The 26,915-nt window shown below is 41.0% G+C and overlaps 2 protein-coding genes across 4 annotated transcripts in view; both read right to left on the bottom strand.

The window, feature by feature from the left end:
• Positions 1-10,219, bottom strand: part of slc23a2 (solute carrier family 23 member 2) — a 41,118-nt gene extending 30,899 nt beyond the window's left edge. Inside the window, exon 1 of one of the 2 annotated variants that reach the window (XM_084551454.1) lies at positions 9,905-10,219. The gene's annotated coding sequence lies outside the window, so the exon portion shown is untranslated. Of the gene's footprint in view, positions 1-4,037; positions 4,055-9,904 lie in introns of those variants that run through there. The other variant, XM_084551453.1, reaches the window with a different exon arrangement.
• A 2,810-nt stretch (positions 10,220-13,029) lies between these two features.
• The window catches only part of kcnip3b (Kv channel interacting protein 3b, calsenilin), a 30,541-nt gene continuing 16,655 nt past the window's right edge, over positions 13,030-26,915 (bottom strand). For both annotated transcript variants that reach the window (XM_084551526.1, XM_084551525.1), the window contains exons 2-7: positions 20,712-20,836; positions 20,489-20,558; positions 18,028-18,206; positions 16,325-16,429; positions 16,156-16,218; positions 13,030-14,347 (exon numbers count right to left, since the gene is read on the bottom strand). In XM_084551526.1, coding sequence (XP_084407652.1) covers positions 14,300-14,347; positions 16,156-16,218; positions 16,325-16,429; positions 18,028-18,206; positions 20,489-20,558; positions 20,712-20,836 — 590 coding nt within the window. In that variant the 3' untranslated portion in view covers positions 13,030-14,299. The remainder of the gene's footprint in view (positions 14,348-16,155; positions 16,219-16,324; positions 16,430-18,027; positions 18,207-20,488; positions 20,559-20,711; positions 20,837-26,915) is intronic.

The raw sequence follows: 26,915 nt of genomic DNA, 5'->3' as shown, positions 1-26,915 counted from the left end.
GTAGTTCTTTGCCTCATTATTTAATAAGTTTGAGCGCCGGTACACGTTTTTAATCTCAGTTAAATCTGAGCACGTCTGCACGTTATCGTCTGCACAGATAACATATCGCTGCACGGAAGCAATGACTCCGGACAGTTGCCAGTTCTGCCTGTGCAACTTGATTTGACATCCGACCGCTTCATTGATTTGAGCGAGCACATCTACTATTGGAATATTTATTACAATCATTTTTTATTTATTTTTTTTAAAGCACAGGCTGGAATCATTGGCGCCTCGCAAGCATTTTTATACGCCTTTTGAGTTTTGCGGCGTGGTGCAGCCTTTCTTCTGGACTGCTCATACGTTTAGAGATTTACCGCCAGCCCTTCTCCTGATCATGACTCAGCAAAGAAACTTTTAATGTGAAGCCTTATTTGCACAGTTCAAGTTTTAAACGTCAGTTAAGTCTAGTTTGGGGTTTGTTTTGAGCCAATGCATTTGTCCAAAGAGGTTTTCAAATAAAAATTTAAGAGCATTTAACACCAAAATGAAAAATTCCAACTCTTTTTAAATAGTTTATGTGCCTTTTCATATTTTCCGTCATGAAATTACAGAACACAACACAGCGTTTCTTTGCCTTTCTGCTGTAATAGCATTAAACGCTCTATAAACATCTGTTTTATAATGGTTTATTTATACCCACAATAAATTTGAAGGGCCATGACTAATGCATACCTAGAAAAACAAAACGCCGTACAGTAGTAAAAACGTTCGCCGCTGCCAGGAGACGTAATAAGAACGGACAAAACGGCCGAGCAGGACGCACAATAAATTCAAGACAAAGCTCATTAACTTGCGCTGAAATGTGCAGAAACAAAAATTACGGTTTAGTCTAACACAACGACCTAATTAATGGCACGTCAAAGAAAGTATTTACTCTGAGTGAGCCAGCAAATACACATTACTCTGTGGTTGATAAACACGTCAAGGCTAAAAGCTACAACACTAAGACGCATGTTTAACATCAACACCGCCGCATTAATATCGAGCCGTCGCGTCCTGAATTAAACGTTGTTCATCACGTTCTGAAACGGTTCCCGGTTGAAGTGTGTGACGCACGTTTGCTTGCGGGTTGTCACTTGGAATAAGATGCTTCAGAGTCTCACAATGAAAAATATAAACATCCGCATATCTGCAGTTAAGATCTGACCAGCTGCCAAATAAATACACACATCAATACAAGTATTATGAAACTCATCTAGCAGGAAAGTAAAGATGATATAAATCAAACACATGTGGGCTGCTGCACACCGGGGGGCAGCACGCGATGCCCTACATGTGGGGAGGTCGTATTTCACCATGGGGGCGGGAGGGGACTGTAAAGCGGCTGCAAGGTCATGTTTACATTGGTCAGCTTCCTGTCAGCGGAGCAGAGGTGAGGAGAGATAAGAGAGTTTGACACAACAACAGCACAGTGACAGCAGCTGTGGATTTAGTGAGGGGTATCGCTACCGATTTCCTGAATCGTTACGCTTCGCAGGGTCCCGATTCATTTCAGTATCGTATAGTTTAGAGATAGTTTCAGATAGTGAAAGAGATTTTGACAAAACTTATGGTGTAAGAGTAGCTCTAGTCATTAGTTTTGACGCTCTCATCATCTCTGATCATTTTAATTATTATTTATTTATTTATTTGATTTATTTGATTGATTTAAGGATTTGTATGAATCAAGATTGAATCTTTCAAATAAAGCTTTATTTGAATTGGATTTATTATTATTTTTTGCGTCTCACTATTAATAGTAAAAATATTTTCCATTTACCGTATTTTTCGGACTATAAGTCGCACTTTTTTTCATGGTTTGGCTGGCCCTGCGACTTATACTCAGGTGCGACTTATATATTAAAATATATAATTTCACGTGTTCGTTATTTTCATACTGACAGCCGCGAGAGGGCACTCTACGCTTGTCTGCCAGTATCTGCTACTTCTTTTACTCCTGCGTAATAGCGGCGGTGCGCCGTCTACCTCCGAAGTTCGCGGAGTTGCTTAGAAGTGACACAGAGGATGAAGAATTCAATGGATTTAGTGATTTGGAGTGAGATCGAGAGTTTGGTAAACTTGTTATGTCATGTTGTTTATGCTATAGTTATCTGAATAGCTGTTAACATACCAGACACCTATTCAGCCCGTTGTTCTATTGTTAGTACTATAACTTGCCTTTCAAGATGAAATGTGTTCTTGGTCTCCGATTTTATCAAATAAATTTCCCCCAAAAATGCGACTTATAGTCCAGTGCGACTTATATATGTTTTTTTCTTCTTCATTATGCATTTTTTAGCTGGTGCGACTTATACTCCGGAGCGACTTATAGTCCGGAAAATACGGTACACTAATGTAAAAACGCAAAACCTGCGAATTATTATTTTATGTGTACAAATTGAGATTTATTAAATTTTTATCTTATTTTATTTAATTTTTTTATTCTTATTTCACTTATTTAAGATGCTTCTGTACTAGAGAGAAAAGTTGCCGGAGTCAAATTCCTTGTATGTGTCATACTTGGCTATTAAAGCTGATTCTGAATTATCAATTGTATTTTTAAAGCTGGAACAAGAAAATTTACTTGAATGAATGAATGAATGAATGAATGAATAATATATAATTAAAGGCAAAAACCAAATATGGGTTCATCTTAATTTGAGTTTAATTATTATAGTGACGCATCCATAGAAGTGTGACGCATTTTATAAGTGTTTCATAAGATAAGATAAGAAGATATGTTTATTAATCCCACGTATGGGAAATTTCCTGGAATTTGGCAAATGTATGTACAGAAGACAATTCGACATGGTTAAAAAAGAGTTACCAAAAAGACAAATTTGAAAAATACATACAAAATAACAATGATCTGAAAAATATATATAGGAAAAAAAATAGAAATATAAAGACGTTCTGTATAAACAGTTTGCCAACAGTGGAATAAACTCTACAAATAAATAATTGCTTAAACTATGAGATGGTGAGGTAGTGGTTTTGTGCAAAAAGAGCAGATTTATTCATTTATTCATTAGCAAAATCTATTTTAGTGAACAAGTACACACATTTAACTAATTTGTTCCCTGTATTCATTAGCGAGCACACTTTAACTAGTTCAGTGGCTGAAATCCATCAACACCGTGTGAGTTTACGCCATCAGCACGCATTCCCAAACGAGAAACTAAAAACTAAATCACATGATGAGGTTTGTGGTTGGAAAGTGAACCTACAGGCCCATTGAAAGAAATTCCCCACTTCTTTTTTCCCCCGTACACACAAAACACCAAAACATCAGACCGATACTCACTTGGAGGAGAAGCACACACACACACACACACACACACACACACTCGCTGGCTGTCACGCCTGATTACTGCGGCAAATGTCAATGGCGGTAACACAACAGCCAAAGCTCTTAGCTAAACATCATCTAGACAACGTCCAAGACCGCACGTTAGAATTCACAAAACCAACAAATATATGGAAGATCCGTTATACTTGTTGTACTTGTACTTCCAGCTTTTAGTGTTACACTATATGGCTGGTGTATCTGAGTTTCGATTTTGCAGGTGCACGGCAAATCGCAAGGTGCAGCAGGTTTTCTGGACTTCTGATGAGTTTTAAAAGGATTTACTGCGAACATTTTCCTGATCATGATTCAGCAAAATCTGATTCAGGGATGGTCAGGTCCCAGCACTTCAAGCGCACATGCTGTTGTATATCATCTTCATCATCTGTTTCATTTCACCAATCATTTCCACTCGGTTTTGGTTTATCCCAGCTGAATAACAGACGTGACGTTTGTGAAAAGGGCTTTAGGGAAGTAGCAACGTAAAGAAAAGTCTGATCTGATTGTGATTACGCACCAGAGCAGAACACCAACATGACATCCTCTATTAACTGAGATTTGTTGTAGCACAGGAAATTTGGTTAACAGATAGATATAACCTTGTACTCTTGCAGTTTGGGTTTTCCAATAACTTGGCGGGTGCAAAGCCAAAATAATCTTGAGTACTTACAGTTAAACAGCAGGTGGACAATCGTGCTGCGCTATGCAAACACATTCCTCAGTTTAAGACACCAAAGCAGCAGGAATAACGGTTAGATTTAGATCAAGACGACAGAGAGTTCAGCCCTTTGACTGTATTTCCATCCCGTTTCCCAAAGCAACACCTACACCCACACAGCACGCTGTCGGCAGCACATGAATGGGTGTAGCGTCTCGCATTCGTTCTCAGCAGGCTTGTACTGTAACTGTACACTTTCACAAGTCGTGTCACCTCCCACAGCCTCTGGCATTTTTTTTTCCTTTCTCCCCCCCCCATCGAGCCCAGCAGGGACGTACTCTAAAGGTATCCATTGTTGCGGTGAAGTTGATGAAAGCCTTTAAGCCTAACCGAGCCAGACTCCTGTTGCGGCTCACAGTGGATAACCAGTTCTACTTGCTTGTACAGTAACTCTGGCAACAGACCGTCTTCCTGCGACCCCAAAATGCTTCAGTAATTGTCAAGTGAAAATGCCTAAACTGGGATGTTGAAGCAGACACTGAGTTTTAAAGCCTGTTATAATCAAAGTAGGTCATCAGACAAAATGTTGTGACTGTGGTCTATTACATCACTCAAATTAAATGCAGACTCCGACCTGGCACACTTAAGGAAACTTTCTAAAACTGGTTTATGATTCAGCGGCCTTCAACAACCTGTAGTACTACAGGAGGTACACTACAGGTCTAGAGCTGCAGCAGTTACTATCCTCATTGATTAATCGGCAGGTTTCTATAAATGCTAGATGAATCATTTGTCTGTAAAATGTCAGAAAATTGGTATTTAAGTGTCCCACGACTGCAACGTATCTTTATAATTTCCAGTTAATTCAATACGTATCACAACACACCCAACACTGCGGTTTAATCAGCGCACACACACACACATGTTGCAGGGGAAGTTTTGAAGAATGGTGGGATAACAGGGGAGAGGAGAGATAAAGCTAATAAGGCTCAGGCAGATAAGAAGATGCTCTACTGAGGGCCGATCATCACTGGGCTGGGCCCCTCACAAAGAAGACCTGGGCCGGCAGAAGATCGAAATCCACGAATGAGTCCTGGAACAAGGTTTCAACACGCGGCAAGGTCATGTTGCTCGACATGTTGAACCCACAGACTGTATAAATGTGGACAACGTCTCCCCAACTTCCTTGCATTGGCTAAAACTGATGCTATTTTTCGATCCCAGAGTGGAGCCACGCAAACCGCACGAAACTTATCCAAATAATTGACACTTGAACATGCATCGACGTTATATTAACTACCTAAAATGACAGAATCCATCCTTGAAAAACAAAAAAATGACTTCCTATGGAGAGCCGAAGTCCCGCCCTTCTACTTCTTTCGAAAAAATATGAACGGGAGTTAATGGAGAGATCATAATTATTTTTTGGTCCCGTTCGAATTGTGGCATGAATTTCACATATGATGCGTGTGAATTTAAAAAAAGATAATTTTTCACGTCAAGAGATAAATTATTTGACGTAAATAAGCTGAACAACGTTAGGTTTTGTATGAGATCGCTTAGTGAACTACATCTCTCGTCTCGAACAATGTACGTCACTAGAGAACTATGGCTGTCTCCTTGTTGAGCTTTACCGTCTTCTTCCAGGACGAAGGCAGAAGCATCAAACGAGGTGACACCGGCATCGTTAGCTGTGTCTTTTACTGTAAGGGCAGACAGAAACGAAGAGTGGAAGGAAAATGTGGTGACGTAAGGTAAGTGACTTGGACTTGTAGTTCGTTTAATTACGTATTTTCCATAGCGTTTTACTTAACTATCTTGCGACAAACTGTGACATTCTTTACATGTAAAATAATTTTTTATTCTGAAAAACAACATATGTATAATCCAAGGCACAAGTCGATTGGGACCAGAAAATAATTTATCTTTCGCCATAGACTGCCGTTCATATTTTTTCGAAAGATAGGTCCCATGGAGGCAATCGGAAGGGGCGGGACTTCGGCTCTCCATCCACAAGCATGGAGGGGGTGGAGCTTATGACCTATACTGCAGCCAGCCACCAGGGGGAGCTCTACTCTATGGCTGGACACCTTTAACCTTGAAAGTGAGCAGCAATGGAGGCTAAACCTGCACTACACAGAATAAGTAGTGCAGGCAGTCTTTTTTTTTTTTTTTTTGGACAACTTTGCAGATTACAGCTTTGTAGATTTGGCGGTTTTGTTTCTTTTATTCTGAAAGACAGTGGTAAAAAGGCATGTCAAAAGCTGCCTTTCAGTAGAAATAATTAATGGAGTCCATGACCTGGCATAGACGCACATTGTTTTCTACACTCCAATATTATTACATGGCTTAGTGAGTTAGTGTAGGCAACGACAGACACATGGACAATTTCCAGTAGGACGGGAAAACACTAAGTCAATTAGTATTCCTCTTTCGTATGCCGCTACCAGTCCATTCATCATCTGTCGTGCTGGTGATTAAATTTTTATGAAAACTTTCATATCATGTGGATCACTACTTTGTTCCAGTATTTTCTAAACCACACTGACTGGAATGACGAAATGTCACGAGATTTTGATCCATAAATGAGGACTGAAATTAAATTAATGATGAAAATAGTTAACAACTCATAACTAATAACTTTCTAAACTGAATTATTCAGTATTAGTCATTTATGCTGGAGTAATTTAGATGGTTTTAGCAGATGGGAGATCTTCACTGGTCCTATTTGTTGTGACAAATGTCCCAGTACCAGAGTCAACCACATTGTGTGTATGATGAGTTTTGGGTTTGGGTACGTTTCCCAGGGATGTTTCCATGTTGAGGTATATCCAAAAAACAAAGGAGGTTTCAGGCGAACTGAAGAAGCTACTTGGATGAGTGATGAAAGGTCTTCAAGGAAGCCAACCAGTACGCCTCATTTCTGCTTTTTTTTTTTGTTTTGTTTGTTTTTTAGTGTTTCCCAAGGATTAGTGTGGACGTGTGACAACCTCTAAAACAGAAACCTGATCATACGTTTCAGGTTTCAAGTTGAATAATGGCTGTTATAACACTCTTACACAAACCAGCACAAGCAAACAATGACTAAGGCACACTCAATTCAGGCCTTTGTACTCCAACTATAACTATATAAGGAAGGAACAAAAAAAAAAATAAAACTATTACAAACCAGAAGCTTAATAACACTCAGTTCAAATTAGAAAAAAATAAAAAATATATAGATTTAACACACAAACATTAGCATGTGCACAAAAGTGTGATTAGTTGCGATCGTCAATAAATCAATGAGTGTCTCCAGTGGGCTCTTCCCGTCCACATAGAAATGCTATTGAATGCTCATGTCGGTCTGTGACTCATTACTCCAGGCCAGATGTGACCCAGTAAACCACTGTTTTGTTGAATTTTTAAAAACGGCGCAATTGCACACGGACGTTCAACTGCAGCTCTCACACAAACACAACGATATGTGGGGCGACGGCCGATCAAAAAGACGCTGGGATCTGAACACAGGAGGACTCGTTCGGTCTTGTTATACATTAATCATATAGCTTCCCATGCCACCTTTGGCCATGTAATTTATGTCTTAATACATTCCTCCCACCACACACACACACACACACAAGGAAGTTTAGGAATGCATGATGTGTAACCACAAACCATAAAAGCTCATTTTAGTTCCTTTCGCTTTACTAAGCAATAAACAGATTATAAAACTACAAATAAAGAGAAGGAGATGTTGTTTTTGGGATATACTACACAGAGACACAAGTCAGACTGTTACAGTTTACCCCACATACACACCTTTACGCAGTACAGTGGGAAGGCACTGCATGACCCAGCACTAAAGTGTAATCTTAGTCACATGCCGGCTACAGCAAACAGGGCCAGGAATCCATTTCTGCCACCCCTGTTCTTGGCCCAGTCTGGCCCGAGACACTATATCCTTCGGTCTGAGAGAATCAGGAGAGTTGTTTTAACTGGAGTAAATCAGGAAACAATACTTAGTAGAGCTGCAGATACACATAACTGCAGCAAGGCAGGTGGCAGAGTCAGAACCATGTACACAGAGCTTGGTTCAAGGAATAAACATAGCATTTTCATTATTTATATATATTATTTCTTTCTTTCTCCTCTTGTACAGCAGAGACAGAGCTTGCATCATCTTTGCTTTGTAACACAACCAATCCACCTGACTTGACTCAAACAGATTTTCAGGATTAACACACAACCAGAGTCCCACGTTCTACCTGATCTTCTTAAGAGAAGTTATGTCTAAACCTGTGATATTGCATTTAATCTACATCACTGAATCCAATCACCACAATAAATAAATAAATAAATAAATAAATAAATAAAATTACGAGGACTTGCGATGCACTTCCTTGCAGTTCCAACTGCTCTTCTGCCTCTCCGGGACAGCGCCTACCTATGGATTACCGTCACGGGTTCGTCTTTAAGTGTTTTAACTGCCATCTGTCTCATCTGAAAAAAAGTGAAGCGTCTGCTGGGAGCAGAGACACACGCTGCAAGTTTATTGAGAAACACATGAATGACACTTCTGACGCTGCACTATATGTACACGTGGACCAGACCCAAATTTACTGTGTGAGCATGCTCAGCCATCATTATTCCCAGCTTTTACTTTGGCCTCCAACTCTGCATTAACGTTGTATCTGTAAAAAAAAAAAAAAAAAAGAAGAACCACTAGCAGAGAGGAACTGGGACTAACCTTGGCCTTGGTCTTCTACACCGACTGGCAGCAAAAAAAACATTACAAGACAAAATACGAATGACCGATCTCAACCTTTTGTGCAAACTACAGGTGCAGGTGCAAAGCGAAGAGTTAAATGTATAAGGGGAGCGGGAATGAATAAAGCCACACCTAGCAAACTGCAGATGATTCAAAAACCAATTAGTTTCACAGAAATGACAAAAGCCAGCAGCAGACTTGGCTTGTGCCACCAAACACTCATCTTGGCACCGTCCAGGCTCTTCGTCCCACGAAAAGTGTAGACTTATGGGAAGCTCAACAAAAGGTCTAAAATTAACCTTTTGCTAAAATATAAGCATTCAAACACCTACTCATCAAACAGCAGCTGAGTAATACAGACGTAATAGATGCCTGTCGTATAGAAACCTAACTACAAGTAGATTTAAACTGAAGCTGAGACAATTAAGCAGCTATTTGGAAACTGGGGTCTCTAAAAGGATGCAGCGTCTTCAGCGTCTTTTTTTTTTTCCCCAGTCATGTAGATGCAGATGAGATGGAAACTCACACTCACCTGCCTGGACACGTATCCAGGACACCACCATCATTAAGGGACAATAAATCTTAAGCTGTCTCAGTTAGTGCTGCCCTGGTGAAGGTTTAATTCTTGCCAGGGGGGGGGGGGGTCTCATTAATTTACCTGATACAGGACCTTTTAGTTTAGTAACGCATGCTTAGCCTTCTTCTTGCACTGTGCCATGCGTATTAAAGACACAATAAAGCCCTCTTTATCTGGAAACCTTGAGACAAATGGTCTCCACAGGATACAGATAAGGAAATAGCTCATGCTTGACATGTATTTTTCCTCTAAAGAGGGTAAAGGTAAAGGAGGGGGGTGATCGAGGATGAGCCTGACTAATTGGGCCTTAATTTTCCACGGTCACACTCCAGCATCAGCAGACACATGAAGTCTCCTCTAAGCTGCCAGGGCAAGGGACCTTTTACATCCTCTCTAAAACGCTGCCCCGCTACTAGCTTGAGCTCCGGCTGTAAAAGAGAGGAGCCGTAGCTGAAGTTTCTACACGTCCCGGCTTCGTAACATCCACACACACACACACGGTACGGTAAGTCCGTCTCGTGGGACTCAAACACGGCACGGTTTTGTCCTCACCTGCCTGATAAAAGAGAAGACGGAGCCCACTTCCCTTCCTCGGCTAGCGCTGCGTGCGTTGGCTCGTCCCCGTGGGTTTTTGTGTGTTGTTTTAAGCACGGCGAGGGGGGGCGGAGGGACGGACGCACGGACGGACGGAGGGAGGGAGGGAGAGACAGCCGACCGTTGGCGGCGCAGGACAAGCTCCGGAGCACGGTGGACAGCGGCGAAGAGATGCGGGCCGTCTTCAAGGACAGTTCCTGCGAGACGGGCTCCCTCTGCTTCGACGTTTTGAAACCGTTGCCAGACGCGGAGAGAGAGATGGAGGGATTTCGCCTTTCATAAAGCCACGGGGGTTGACGTTGGTCACCACGCATGCCCACATCGCACTTGACGTCAACTGCCAACCTCTCGCCCCGCCCTCTACCCCGCGACGCAGCCAATCAGCGGCGGCCGAGGCGGTGACGCAGCCCAACCTCCCTCCCCCTCCTCGAGGAGATGTCATGACACAGCCTCCGACGGTTTCTGTAATAATAACCTTCCTTGCATAAGCTTCCCGTTATGTGTTCGCCTCTGCGCTGTTACCCAAAGAGCAGGTTATTTGCCCCCCCTGAACCACCAACTCTAGATCTTTCCGCCATTCTTTCTGCGGTGCATTTAGGCTCATGTAACCCACCACACTGCCATCTGATGGCTGCTCATTTAGTCTGCCCTACATTCACACGCTTCCAATCACGCTATTATTATTCTGACATAACACAGTTTTGTAACTGCGGTGAAACCGAGAGAGACAGGGGTGGAAAACACGTGTTCTCAAGTATTAGTAACGAAGCTAGTTTTGATATATTTTTATATATATATAATCTACATGTATGTAGCCATCATTTCATAATCTAATATGATATAAACCGATCAGCCACAACATTAAAACCACTGACAGGTGAAGTGAATAACATTGCATCTTTTTTACATCTTGTAACAGTGCAGTGTTCTGCTGTTTGGACCTGGCATTCATGTGGATGTTACTTAGACATGTAGCACCCACCTAGACCAGACCAGACCAGACCAGGTACCCCCACCCCCCCAGAGCAATGATAAACCTTGATGGCAGCAGCCGTCCCCAGCAGGATGTAGCCTGACACAGATACACACACAAAAACGGTTTAGGAACAACTAAAAAAAACCTTAAATACCACTCCACCACTGCACTTTACTCACATAGCTGTTTTCAGTACTGTAAATGTATATATGTATATATACGAGCTACCCCCCTCTAAGTTTACATTTTGAGTTTACAGTCTATACTTTATTTTATTTTTCTTACACTTATATTGGTTATCTTGTGTTTTATGTGCAATTATTGCTGTTTTACTGTAGTACTTTTTTTTTTACTACTGGCTGCAGGTACAAAAATACATTTCACTGTACATTGTACTTTGTATAACTGTGCATGTCACAAATTAAACCTTATCTTATCTTATCTTCCAAGGTGTTGACCTGACCTCTAAATTCACTAGACCCCAAACTAATCAATTATCCATAGGATGATCCACAGATGCCCCTCCCCTCAACCCATAGGACCCAAAGGTGACCCACTAACTACATCCTGTTGCCAGATACCACAGGACACCCTCAGAAGGCCCATGTCCATTCTCTGGTGAGTCACAACTGTTCTGGAGGGAGACCTACACAAGGAAAGTTAGGAAGGTGGTCATAATGTTATGCTTGATCAGTATATATATATAAATATATATATATATACACATCTGGGCCAAACACTAGATTGTACACTCCAAGTTCATCTGCCAATAACTCTTACACAAGCAGATAAACACTATGTGGTGAAGTTGTAGTACTTTTTGTTATTAAAGATTTTACACTTGAATTATTTTTTTATTTTTTCAAATAAAATACAGTATTTGATAATTTAGATATGTGCCCTATAGCAAAGTCAGGAGTCAAAATGATTACTAAGGCCAAGCTATACCATAGACACAAACAAGAAGGCGCGACAATCAGCACACAGTGGTATTTCCGCATACAATGCATAACAATTCCCACTTTCATCCCGTCTCAGCTAGTCTCAACTAGAATATGGTCACGTGTACAAGAATCAGATGACCATTTATTTCCAGCCTGTATTCATTAGTTTGTCGTGTCTGAAGTCTTCTTTCGCAAGCAGTGTCGCTTCGAAGCTTTTACCGTTAACTCAATTTATAAATCCCTGAAGGAAGCAGATATCTGTGTAGTCCAGTTAGTAATTCATCCTTGTTTCTAATGAAATCTGTTTGTGAACTTTGAATTACATCGTCGAGCCCACACAGTTTAACAGTTTAAGTTATGTGAAGCTGTGACTTCGACCGCACTTTGGTCAACATCCACAGCCATTGTTTTTAAATGTGCCTCATAAATAAATATTGACACTGACAAATAATATCTTAATTATTTCCTCTATTCTAAACACGATGAGTTTTGTTTTCCTTACATCATGAGGGAAAGTCCTGCAGTGCCACCCAATCGACACTTTACAGTTTTCTGGAGCTGTAAAAAATTATGTTCTGTAATAGATTTTTATCTACAGTGTGCATCAGTGTGAACAGCAGTAGAGTCACGGTGCCGAGGTCTAGTGACTTATTCAAACTCAAAGAATCACATAAAACCTGAACTGTGCAGCCTTAAACTGTGAAATATAATCCAATCTTGTGATTTAAGAACAGTTTTGCATGCACCATGGTTCATTCTCTAAAAGAACAAAATAAAGACAGCTCTAGGCATGTTGCGCATCCACTTGTGAGTATATTAAGAGTCAATATTGTACAACACAAGAAAAATTTAGAAAGGTTTGACTCAAATAATACAGAAATCTATTTGCGTCTTTGCGTTGAGTGGTTCTTAGTCCTCACATCACCCTTTACAAACCACGTATTGTGCAACTTTTTCTTACATATACAATCAGATTATAAATAATTAAATTTCCTTCCTGTTATGTGTAAGGCAACTACTATACAGTTTGGTGGTTGAGCTCAGTTTCACAAGCTCTTTGGAGGGTTTGTCCCTTCCAAAGGGTCACAGGATCAACCTGATGAGTTGTGAGAATATTAGAAAGCACAGATTTATTTAAGAATATTAAATTTAGAGGTATCAAAAGAGTAAAGTAATACCATCTGCCAAAGTGTAAGATGGCATTAAATAAAAAAATCTACCTTGTTTATCTTTACAAAGTAAATGCAGCGCACAAAGCTGTGTCTTCACGTTTGCTGATAAGAGATTCTTACTTCATTTTTTTCCCCTCCTGATAAAAGACACTTCTTGTTTGTTCACCCACAGTTTTCTGCTGCGTCATCCTCCGAACGCAGTAGTGAAATATGTCGAGGGGACACATAAAAAAGGAGAAGTCTCAGCTGTCGACAGCGTCTTTAATGAACTGACATCACAAAGGTCCTACTGTACTGTACATTATACTGTGGCACTTAAAAAGTCAGCATGCTCGCAGATACTGAAGAAACAAGATTAAGCCGTAACTCAGCACGAGGACACACTTCTAACAGTCCCGTCGTTCCTTCGCTGTACCGCACGGACTCACCGTTGTAACCTGAACAGCTAAACGTAATCTCTGAGAATACAAAAAAGATGATATCTGAATAACCCACTGAAATTCTGCTACTGAACGAGACGCTAATCTGATTAACACAGAGGGTTTCTTAAACAAATGCTCAGCTCTGGTCTTATCCCGTCACCCAGCGCAGATGAGAGCAACACAATGCAGGATATATAACTATTAACTATACATATATACAGCACATACACACTGGTTTCCATCAGTGGTGTGTCAGGTGCAGGTATCTACAGTGCCTTTTATTTCAGGCGCATATTATACATAGTCATAGTGCAAGCTAATTCCACATCACATTTCATGACAAACATGCTTTAGTTCATCCGGTGCTCTAAAAATTCTCGAGGAAACGACAGCTCTGTGAGTGTGTGAGTGCGTACACAGTATGTTAGTGTTAAAGCTAGTATCCACGTGGGCTCAGGTCAGCGGATTATTTATAAGCTTCTTCATTCCTTGTTGGTTGCCCGATCCTTTTAGTGTGATGACAAAACGCACAAGGACTTTCTTCTGTTGCATCATTTGAGGACAAAAGAAAAATTACCCAGGAAGCTCTTCTTCTACACGTAACAGTCCTTTTAATCCAGGAGCAGTTGAAAGATACAGCTGAATGAGCGAGGAGGGAAATAGAAAAAAAAAAAAAAAAGGCGGGTTCTTGTACTTGTACAGTACCTACAGGACGTTGGGTACCAGGATGTCAGTGTTGGAGGTATGGGTATGGAGTTGCGTGACTGTGGTTGTGGTTGTGCTGCGTTTGTGTATGAGTTGTGCCAGTGAAAGGAAACAACTGAGAGCAACCTGAATCCTTAGATCACATTTTCAAACAGCTGCATAGAGTTCATGATGTTCTCGTCCTGTAAGTGAAAAAAAAAAGAATCTGTCACCAGAAGTCTGAAATATACAGATATCACACTTATAATAATAATGACTGCAAAGCTTTCACTTTGTTTTTTGCTTGCTTGCTTACACAAGTTGCCTTTTACCAACACAGGTTTATCAACTCTGACGATCTCACCTCAAGTTTCCGTGACACAAATATGCAAATATATCATCAGTAAAGGCGACTACATACTTTCTTTTAGTACAGCTGCAGCAGATGTGCTGTCTTAGTGTTTCGGGTAGATTTTGACTCATCATTTACTTACCTCATGCGAGTCCGGACTCTACTGATGTTTACAGGTAACCAAACACAGCATGGGCGAGTTCGGACACAGTTGAACAGCGTGCAATGCTTTAACTATTCTGTTTGTACAGCAAACTGTTTTGGTCAACATGCACATCCGTTGCTTTTAAACGTGCTTCATAAATACATCGACGCTGACGAATTACAGCATCGTTATTTCCTCTGCTCCACTCACCAATGATGCTTTCGTTTCTTAGATAAGGAGGGAAAGGCTTCCTTTAATAATTTACACTTATCTGAGCTGTAAAAATATGTTGTGTAATCTTTTATGATTTTAAGCATCTGTTTGAACAGTAGTAGAGTCACAGAGGTGAGGTCTTCTGACTTATTAAAACGCAAAAAAAGCAAGTAAAATCAGAGTCGTGTGGCCCAAAAACTGTGAAATATAATCTGATACTGAGAATTTAGGAACATGTGTGTACATGTCATGGCTCATCAAAGTAAATATAACTCGAGGCATAATGTGTATCCACCTATGAGTAGAAACAAGAGTAAATCTTGTACTATACAAGAAGAATGAAATATTACAAATCAAGATTGTTGTTGTTTCTTTTTTTATTTATATCCTCACAAATAAATACTAAAAAAAAAAGTCACTGAACCTGAATGAACAAAAATAAGGATTTAATTCACTTCATCTTTGAATTAGATGGTTGTATTTTGGAACATGTGCACTTTATGGCTAATTAGAGTCATCTGACAGTAACAGGAACTGGATGTTTATGGATGATATAACGCAGGTGTCTGTCTGTGTCCAGTAGGTGGCACTGTCTCCACAGATAGATAATGTTTACACCGAGTCAGAATTAAGGTTTTTCCTCCTTTAATAACCAATTTATATTTTTGCATGTCCACTTTCTCCATCTCTGTCTGTTTTTTAGTTTAGATCGGGTTCTTCTGTAGAACTTCTGTTGTGTTTTCTGCAGATTTTAACAAAGTTCGAAAGGACTGATTTGCTGCTTCTGTGAAGGTCAAATCACCAAAATGACCCCATTTCTTGCTCCTTTTCCTTCCCTGAGTGCTGATTTTTTGCGTTGGTTTGTTTGACGTAACTGTGCTGCAATTTGGGCCATGCATTCAAATTCAAATTAAAAATTAATAAACCAAAACAAAAGGATGGAAGGAAAAAAGTAATAAGAAATGGAAGCATCACGGCGTTGTTACTCCGACAATGAAACGAGCCTGGGAGTCAGCCGTTAAAAAAAGCAAATGAGCTTTAATCTCGCCTCCTTGCCCTGGTAGCTGTTTGTGTAATTGCATAGTAACTGCGTGAAGTAGTATAAATCAGAGGAGAAGATAACAGGATTAATGGTGTTGTTTTAAGGCAGGCTCTGGATGTGAGTCACGATGATGATCATCACAGAACCAGGCACCCTGACCTTTTACACCCTTTTCAAGGAGTGTCTGTGATTTTAGTTTTGACATTGTAAAATTGCGCCTTTGCTTGTGAGTGGTACTGGGTGAAAATGTGCGAGTCACCTTCTGACAGGTCTCAATAAACTCTTCAATAGTCACGACGCCATCTCGGTTTCTGTCCATTTTCTGAAAGAGACATCAAAAAATCCAAACAGAGAGAAATGAGTTAGTGGGAGCACTTATGGTTAGCTGCAGCGGAGGTCTAGCGACGCAGTTCGTGAGCATTAACAACCTGGAAGAACTTGTCGACGTGTTCAGAGGGTGCGTCATCCCTCACGCAGGGGTAGGTGTACCTCCCCATCATGTCATAGATTGACTTCATGATCGCCAGCATCTCCTGGAGAGAAGACGACAGAGGGAGAGTGAAACGTCTCTTTATTTACATTTACAAACTACAAGAGGCTTTACAAAAAAGTGCAGGATAGATTTAAACATCCTTTAGTGAATGATGCAGTGTCTCTCAGTACATCAGATTTATATGGTTGGACTTGAAATTGCTGTGCAGACAGATCTAGTATTAAACATTTAGGGTTTTGTCAATATGCGACTCTCTGAAATGCCACATATGCCACACTGATAATCAGATTTATTTAGATTTATTCTATCGTAACTCAACCAATACTAAAAACCTGACATTTTACTGTATGTCAAATAGATTCACTATGTCTGCTAGATCGTGTGATAAGCCAAAGTATGGATGGCTGACATTTCCTACATGACACATGGGTGAAGAAACAATCAATATGGCAGCGTCTCTGGAGTTGTGTATGGTTTGATGCTGATAACAACACAACATGTGATATGATTCTTTTTATAGGAAGTGTCATATGGGCATATTTTTCTGCAAAATCAAATTCAATTAACTAATATATGAAGCTATTAAGGACGGCACATGTGGCAAGGTGTTTAGCACAAAACTCCAAATGTTTCCCTTTGTTTTAGTGCAAAGAAGTACATTATGGAAATGTTAACATTTAATTAACTATCCTTTTACAAAACATTTTATAAACAACCTGAAATTCATTCATTCATTTGTTTTCTGGAGGCTGGAGCCCATCACAGCCGTCATTGGGCGAGAGGCGGGGTACACCCTGGACATGTCGCCAGTCTACAGTCTGAAATTTCTTAAGATAAATATGTGAAATTTTCGATGCATTGCTGCCATCTGCTGTTTAGTTCTGGGTCTCAGTGTTGTGTCATGTCTGCAACTCTTACTAAAACAGTGAACAAATTAGGAATAGGTGGCAGTTTTATTGAACAATTGTCCTCTGTCAGTGTCCTCTATGTAATTTTTTGCACTTTGCAAATTCATCCCATGGGTCAGACTGGAACCTCTGGTGGGCTCCGTATGTTTGACACCCCTGTCATAGACCTCCACGTTAAAATGTCCAACTTTGCAAGAGAAATGAACATGTTTACGACCTGGTAAAAAAGATAAAAGCTGGTCTCTGGACTGTACACAGGTGAATTTCTATTTAATGAACCTGTTTACAGAACTTAAATGCTTAAAGTTAAGCCTAATTATGGCCTTGGTCAGTTTGATTGGCTGATAGTTGCAGTCACAGGTCACTAGTGATCTGCCTAAATCACCCGACCTCCACTTACGCTTCATCTTCTTGACCCGTTTTTGATTTTGTTAAGTCAAGCAGTGCCAAGATGACAGGATGTGACAGGGCGATGCCACCGATACTAAGCTTCAAAACTGCTCCACAAGAAACCCACGGGTCCCAGAAGCTTTGTCCATATTTATAAACGGACTATGGTTCACACAGGGCTTCCAATCAATCTGTACAGGTACATCTTTAACTATTTAGTATGTCTGTTGCACATCCTAAAAGTTGTTGTATGTATGTCAACCTCTTTTCCATATTTCCTGTAAGTTTAAACTGTCAAAAAAGTTACATATTTCACACACGCTCACACACTCTCACACACCTCTTTGGTGATGTAGCCATCCTTGTTAATGTCGTAGAGGTTAAAAGCCCAGTTGAGCTTCTCGGTGACCGAACCTCTGAGCAACACTGAGAGGCCGATGACGAAGTCCTCAAAGCGGATTGAGCCGTTTCTGTCACTGTCGAAGGCGTTGAACAGGAAGTGGGCGTATGTGGTTGCATCTGCGGACGAAAGAGATTTGTTTTTAATGAATCAGACGTGAACAGAAAAAAAAAAAAGAATGAAAACCGCAGGGTTGGGGAGGAGAGTTGAATCTTGTGTTTAACTCACAGTTAATACAGTGGCTTACAAAAGTATTCATACCCCTTGAACTTTTCCACATTTTGTCACATTACGACCGCAAACATGAATATATTTTATTGGAATTTTATGAGAAAGACTGACACAGAGTGGCACACAGTTGTGAAGTACAAAGAAAATTTGACATGATTTTAATTTTTTTTTTACAAATAAAAAACTTAAAAGTGCGGTGTGCAAAAGTATTCAGCCCCCTTTTCTCTGAGTGCAACCAATTGCCTTCAGAGGTCACCTGATGATTGCTGAATGATCGAATGTTGACCTAAATAGAGTCCACCTGTGTGTAATCTAATCTCAGTACAAACACAGCTGTTCTGTGACGGCCTCAGAGGTTTGTTAAGAGAATAATGGGGAGCAAACAGCATCATGGAGTCCAAGGAACACACCAGACAGGTCAGGGACAAAGTTGCGGAGAAGTTTAAAGCAGGATTGGGCTATAAAAAAGGTTTCCCAAGCTTTGAACATCTCATGGAGCACTGTTCAATCCATCATCCGGAAATGGAAAGAGTATGGCACAACTGCAAACGTACCAAGACACAGCTGTCCACCTAAACTTACAGGCTGAACAAGGAGAGCACTGAGCAGAGATGCAGCCAAGAGGCCCATGGTTGACTCTGGACGAACTGCAAAGGTCCACAGCTCAGGGGGGGGAATCTGTCCACAGGACAACTATTGGTCATGCATTGAGCAAATCTGGCCCTTACGGAAGAGTGGCAAGAAGAAAGCCATTGTTAAAAGAAAACCACAAGAAGTGTCGTTTGATGTTTGCCATAAGCTATGTGGGGGACAAACATCTGGAGGAAGGTGCTCTGGTCAGATGAGCCCAAAATTGAACTTTTTGGCCTAAATGCAAAACGTTATGTGTGCCAGAAAACTAACACTGCACATCACTCTGAACACACCATCCCCCCTGTCAAACATGGTGGTGGCAGCATCATGTTCTGGGGATGTTTCTCTTTGGCAGGGACAGGGAAGATGGTCAGAGTTGATGGGAAGACGGATGGAGCCAAATACAGAGCAATCTTGGAAGAAAACCTGTTGGAGTCTGCAAAAGACTTGAGACTGGGGCGGAGGTTCACCTTTCAGGAGGACAACGACCCGAAACATAAAGCCAGGGCAACAATGGAATGGTTTAAAACAAAACATATTCATGTGTTGGAACGGCCCAGTCAAAGTCCAGACCTAAATCTAATCGAGAATCTGTAGCAAAATCTGAAAACAGCCGTTCACAAACGCTCTCCATCTGAGCTGACTGAGGTGGGCAAAGAAGAATGGGCAAAAGTTTCAGTCTCTCTAGATGTGCAAGGCTGGTAGAGACATACCTCAAAAGACTTGCAGCTGTAATTGCCGCAAAAGGCGGTTCCACAAAGTAGTGACTCAGGGATACTTTGAATACAAAAAACAAACAACAACAAAAAAAAAACATGTATAATTTTCTTTGTACTTCACAATTACGTGCCCAATGTCTCAGTCTTTCACATAAAGTTCCAACAAAATCTATTTATGTTTGTGGTCGTAATGTGACAAAATGTGGAAAAGTTCAAGGGGTATGAATACTTTCACAAGCCACTATATCTTGTAGCAGCTGTAGTTACTTGGTACTTTACAATATTTTATATTTCACTGATCATTTTAGGCTAGATTTAAATCCTACTGTGGGATAAATTAAAGGATTATCTCATAAAATGTGTGTTTTTTTTTTTGTTAATTCATACATCCAGTTTCAAGTCAGTAAATTAAAAACAGACTGAAGTGTTCTTACACTGATCCACTCTTGTTAAGAAAACATGGCCGTTAATGACACAGATTTCTGGGGCTTTTGAACTGTTACGGCCTTTAGAGAATATCTAGGGTAATATTTAAAGTATGCTGCACGTTAATCAGCTACAAGAGGAAAACATCAGTAAAACCCATCCAGTGAAAGGTGGGCTTTCTCCATTACCTTTACTTCTCATATACGTTTATTAAATCTAGCAGCATATCTGTGTATCTGAATGTAGGGCTCAGATTTTTGTACAGCAAAATATTTCAGAGCATCTTTTCTTGGGGCCAAAAGACAGAAACACACACAGACACCTCCGCATCCCTACCATCGATTCATTTTTTTCACAGCTCCGAACAAGAAATGATTGTTTTAACGTCTAACCTCCTTGGGGAAAGAACTGAGAATAGATTGACTTGAATGTCTCCTCATCAACCAGCCCACTGGGACACTCCTGCTCAAGAGATGAAGAAAAAAAAAAGAAGAGAGAGAGAGATATATCTTAGAGTAATTTGGGTCTATATTAAGCGTGCTGGCAAAAGCATTTGGGGAAGTCTCAGAGGCAGCAGCAGCAGCAGCAGCAGCAGCAGAGAGGAGCTGGACGTACGTTCTTGAATCCTCGATACAGAGACTGAAGCTCCTTCCTGGTGAACTTGGTCTGAGCCTGCAGCTGGTCCAGCCCCTCCGGCTGGTGGCGCACCGTCGACAGCTCCAAATCGCTGTCGCTGCTGTCTGTGGGAGAAAGAGAGAGTGCCAGAAAGGGATGGAGAGACAGACAGGAAGGGGAGGGGGGAAGAAAGAGGGAAAGAAGTGGTGCAGAGAGGGAAAGATGGAGAGAGAAAAGAGGGAGGTCGGGGCGGACATCGAGTGAGTGGATGCAGGTCAACATTCGGGGAGGTGGGGTGGGTTCACACATTCAACAGGGAGGCATTTTGTCATAGAGCAGGTGGGGAAGGGGGGGGGGGACGTGCGAGTTCAAGAGAGAGAATCAGTAAAAAACTGTAGAGGAGCACAAGGCAGGCCGACGAGGGAGTAAAAAAAAAGAAGAGGAGGTACTTTCTTTATGGCGGAAATGTCACCAAACTAGAATCGGTTTGAGGTGGTTGCTTTGAAAGAAAAAGCTGAAAACCAAAAAAATTTGAGAAATTCAATCAGGGACACCTTTTTTTTTTTTTTTGATTAAATGCACGGTTTAAAGCATCGTGGCGTTATTGGTCGTCAGTTCACACACACTAAGAGAAAGCACTGCACAACTGGGAAAAAAAAAGGAGGAGATTTCAAAAAAAAGGAAGGAGGGAAGAAGTTTTCTCCGACGTAAGTCGTGTTTCTGCTGTTACATACTCACCATCTTTAGACAAGAGAGAACAGAGGAGGGGCGTTGACACCAAGATGGAGTGAAAGGAGAGTAAATGGAGAACAGTGAGAGAGTGACAGCGAGAGGAAGAAAAAACAAAAAACAAAAAGAAAACAAGTCAAGGCAGATCGGACGCTGGGAGCTTTATCACGACGGGGTGCTGGGGGGTGGGGGGGGGAGTCCAGAGGAGAGGACTCACGTTATATCCTCATAAAACATCCAGCAGAGCAGAGAAACACAAGATACTGTGAAACATCAAGCGAACTCCCAGAGAAGGGAACTGAAGGTGGGAGACGAGCCACGTATCTGGTAACATTACACCGCCCTGCACAAAGTGAGAAAGAAACGACCTCTGACCTCCTTCACCACATGGTCGCAATTGTTGCTCTATTAATTATATATATATGTATGTAATGTATTTTGAGGCTCATTCTGGGTGTTATAAACAAAAGCTCGAGACAATAAACTCAACTCAAAGACAAGAGAGGCCTTTAGTTGAGATTTTCTTGATCAAAACATGATGCAAGATGATTTGTCTTTGCATTACTAAGATTTTCATCTCACACTGACTGTTCTGTGAGCGTCAGAGTTATGAGCGCTGGAGCGTAGTCACACATCCTTAAAGTAGCCTACAGCTGCAAACGAACACACCAGACCCTGTTTGTTTTTTGTCTAATTATAGCACTTGATTTGAAAGACGGCCACAAAGGAACAGACATAAGATAATGTTGGCTCATGTGTACGTTCCACCACAGCTCAAAGAGTGTGAGGATTCCCAGGAAGCCACAACGAGATTAATTATTGTTATTATTATTAAGTATTTGTTGATATTTGAGTTGTCACAGACCTTGAGAGAACTGCGATGATGTGATTATACAGATGAGAGTCTGCTGGTAATATTTTAGTTTTTACAGCTTGCAAAAAACAGTAAATTTAAATCCTACTTAAAGATTTACATATTTAAAGATGTAAGTTGCTGACAGGCTCAAGGAGTAGTGAGAGAATGAGTAAATCCCAGATAAGCAAAACAGTCTTTATTTGTGCTTGTCTCGTGTTTGTAACGACAGCTAACTCTGCTCCTGTGACAAATATCTACGTGTCAAACAACAGACGAATGTGGATTAAAGTAAGCAAAAGAGAAAAAAAAAATGCCCTCCAGCCTCCTCGACCCCCGTCGATCCTCCTCCTCCTCCTCCTCCTCCTCCTCCTCCTCCTCACTGCCCCTCTCCAGAGTTGTCTCACCGGTCTCAGTGATGTCGATCAGGCCCAGCAGGTGCATCAGTTTGAGGAACATGATCACCAGGCAGACGATGCCAACTGTCTGAAGTCCCTCCGTCTCCCATCTCACACTCATCTTCCTCTTCTCTTCTAGCTTTTCGTCCTCGAGCCTTTTTCTTTCTTCTTCTCTACATCCTTGGACTTTATATATATATATATACACACACACGTGTCTTTTAATCCATCTCTTTGAGTCTCTCTTTCTCTGTCTTCTTCTTCTTCTTCTTCTCTGTCTCTTCTCGTCTCTGAAACAGTGTCACTCACTCATCGCTCTTCTTTTTTTTTCCTGACGATTCCGTTACTCTATTTAGCTCTGCCTTTTTAATTGTCTTTTTTTCCCCTGCGCTCTTTCGGGCTCCAATGGATCTTTCAGGATTTGTTTCCTCGCAGCAGGGTGTAATGGTCCAACTCCATTCATTAAGGTCAAGTGGTTCAGATTAAAAATACGTCCAGGGAGAGAGAGAGAGAGAGAGAAATCACCCCCCCAAAATCTGGACAATAACGTTAATCCACGGGAAATCCAATCAGCTAAAGAGGAAGCTCAGATTCTCTCGCAGCACATGTGTAAGGTCTTTTTGGTACAAGGCAACGTTTGGTGAATATGATTCGCCCAGTAGCTGCTGACAAAACAAAAATATCCAGAACTGTATCCAGAGGTGAAATGCTTCCTAAAAGTCCGCAAGAGAACGACTGACTAAAGCTCTGCAGCTTCCTCCGCTGTATCCTCCCTCCATCTCACACCTTATCTCCTGCTAATTAACCTGTGAACTCCTGAGGAACCTCGGAAAAAAAAGCCACATTTCTTCTATTTTCCATGAAAACAACAAACTAAAAACCCAGGAAATACGTCACGGCGCTACACGTCACAGATTTAAATAGACGACACTACAGATATTTAACTTCTGTTTGCAAAATTTTAACAAAACAATTTTCCTTTTCCTTTAAGGAAGCAGAGAGCGGGGTGATAAAGGTCAACAGGTGTCCTGAATCCCATTTTTTTTCTACTCAGCTCTGTGATCCACTTTCTAATTGTTGGCGTCTCCTGGGGTCCGTAGCACAGATTTCGTGACCCAGAGGAGTCCCGTCACTCACAGCCAGCACTGTTATACTCATGTAATAATGAGAAGAGGGAGGAGAGGCTCTCTCAGGCCCTGGCACACTCTTCTGCTTCCCTCTGGTGGAGACTAATGAGACGACAGGAAAGTCAAACTGATAGAGTGCTAAAAAAAATTAAAATAAGCCTGGTTTTTCTGAGCAAAAACAATAAATAAAAGTACTCTGTTGTTATGAGACTTAGTCGCGTTAGGTCTGTTATTACGCTGGAGACCTCTTGTTTATGGAAGGATGAACTGAACAGATGTTTAAAACAGTATCAAGCTTTATTTAGATTTGGGCTTAAGACACAGAGAGATACTTCAGTCTTTAAGTTACACAGATGGTATTGTTATTAGCTGGTTAGCTTTAGACTTCCATGATTAATAAGTCACTAATGAGACGATGTTAAGACACAGGCGACAATTATTTCCGCTCGCGGTTGGGCGGACAATGCTGCTGGAAAACATTAAGAAGTGGCAGCGTTGGGAGTGACCGGAGCAGGACGCGAAAAAGAACAAGGGGAGTGATACGTGTCACTACTGAGGCCACAGGCCAAAGATTAAGGGCTGAGACCCTGGGATGCAAGCCGGGACCTGATCAACCCCGGCTGGGTCACCTGGGTGAGAGGGTCTGATCTTGTAAGACCCAAAAACCCCCCGATGACACCAGGAACGTCACTGATGATGCATCCTAGAGACGTATCCTAAAACCAGAATCCTTATACCGTGCAGGTGAGAGCACAGGACGGAGGTTAGAACTTATTTTCTCAAAAAAAACAAAGCAAAAAACAGAACTTTATCTATTTAGAAGTATTTAGAATACATTTTATTTAGCTTAGAAAAAACAGAAGTTGTTTTTTTAAAGTGTTTTAAATTAAATATTTAAGTAATTAATATATAATTATGAAAATTAACAGTAGGACTCACTGTTTTGCAAGTTTAGAAAGTTGATGAATAGTCTAAAAAACAAATGAAACAACCCCATTCCTCCCCATCTCTGTTCAGACGTTACCACTTCCTGCGCAAGGGTCAAATTTGGAGAAACAAATACCAGATATTGGTATCAGACAACCTCAAAATAGGCCTCATACGTCTCCAAAGACCGGGCCGTCCAGCCTCGGTGTCATCCTAAAATAGGGCCGAGCCGAGCGGAGTCTAAAATCGACACCAGAGACTGAATAATCAAAGGCCGGCAGCTTTGTTTTGTTGGGTCGCATCACTTAAGTGGACTTGCAACACACATGTAGATAAACTTACACAAGGAGTGCTGATGAGTGCCTTTTTTCGGGCAGGGCCAACTCTTTGAGATGAGCTGAGTGCTGATGATATAAATAATTCAACAAACACGCCTCCACACCTTCTTGGTCTGCTGATTGATAAAGGACCTCTAATGCACCGCTGATGCTAAATGTGGAATATCTGGCTAAACACCAACAATATCAATCCTGATGTTGTCTTTAGACATAAAAACAGTTGAATAGTTATTTGTCCAACACGCCCCTACCCCTAAAAACTTATGAAACTAATAAACTGCCTTTTTCAAATTAAGTATAGTCCTTATTCCTTATTGGATGTCTGTTATGCCACTATGAAGTCTATTCTGGTTTAATACTGGACCGCAAAGAACATTCATGTTAGTTTTTATAGTCATGTCTTAAACTTTCTCTCTTCAGCAGTTGTGAAAACAGCTTTCCGGCGTTGACACAAACGTTTGCACAGAAAAAACATGTCTGAAAAAGCAAACTGGGAGAAAATGTATTGCTATTTTTATATTTATTTTACCTGAAATTTTATTTAAGTTTGGGATAATCTGAATCGATCTGCCTCAACTTAAATAAATGAACCAAAGGCTGTTGCTGTTACTTCTTTTCGTTCTGTAGCATTTTAAAAATAACATGAAACAGTGTTCAGGACTGTAGCCATGATTTTAGAAAGGTCATAAGTAACATTTACACTGATCAGCCACAACATTAAAACCACTGGCAGGTAAAGTAAATAACATTGACCATCTTGTGACAATACAATGCCCAGCTGGGAAATTTTGGACTTGGCATTCGTGTGGATGTTACTTAGAAATGTACCACCCACCTAGACCAGACCACCCCATAGCAACGACACTCCTTCATGGCAGCAGCCATCCCCAGCAGGATGCAGCCTGACACAGGCACAAGGAACAACTAAAAAAAATCATGAAGAACAGCACAAGGTGTTGACCTGGCCTCCAAATTCACCCGATCCCAAACTGATCAAGTGTCTGTGGGATGAGCCGCAGAGGCCCCTCCCCTCAACCCACAGGACCCAAAGGCCCTCCATTAACAACATTGTGTTGCCAGGCACCTAAAACAGAGTAGGCACTGAAACATGTAAATATACTGCTAGTGTAGTCAAGAGACAAACTGAAAGAGACAAACTTGTTGATCAAGATTTTGCAGCTTTTAGACCGAATGTTTTATTGATAAATAAAGAGGAAGAGTCGATAATGCAAATGATCCTCGGCTACAGACCTAATCATGAAATGTGACCTGTTACAGGCCCCAAAAATATATGACCAGAAATAGCATCAAGGACACTGACAATGTTAAAAATACCTGAAATGATGTATTGAACGATAAACCTCAAACTCCATACGTCAGTGCATTTGCAGAAAGAGAAGGAGTAATCGTTTTAAAGTTTTACAGAGGCATCTTTACCGGACAATAAACTGCATAAAAAAACACAAACCACAGGAGTGAATCAGAGCCACGGTGAGAGTCTCGATAAATCAATATTTATAGCTGAGGCTGGGTGGCCATTTGGAAGCTATTTCTATCAAGGCCGGCCAACAAAGAGCACGACGTCTGCACCTGTGGATTCTGGAAAACATAACGATCTAATGATGTTCATGTAAGTATATATATCTTCTCTTTCTTATATGGGTGAACTATTGACGATCCATAATCTATGGGGTGAAGGTGTAAAATATCTGCTGTGATATAGATGAACATGATGAACGTGCAGAGAAGATGAGGCAGCAGGTAGAGTAAGGTGGTAGGTTAGCCGCACGGGGAGATGATAAAGTAAGTGATGAAGACATATGAAGAGGTTT

This window comes from Chelon labrosus (assembly GCF_963514085.1).
Source record: "Chelon labrosus genome assembly, chromosome: 9".
Lineage (NCBI taxonomy): Eukaryota > Metazoa > Chordata > Actinopteri > Mugiliformes > Mugilidae > Chelon > Chelon labrosus.
Note: the sequence above shows the minus strand (reverse complement) of the source record. Positions and strands in the feature narration are given on the sequence as shown.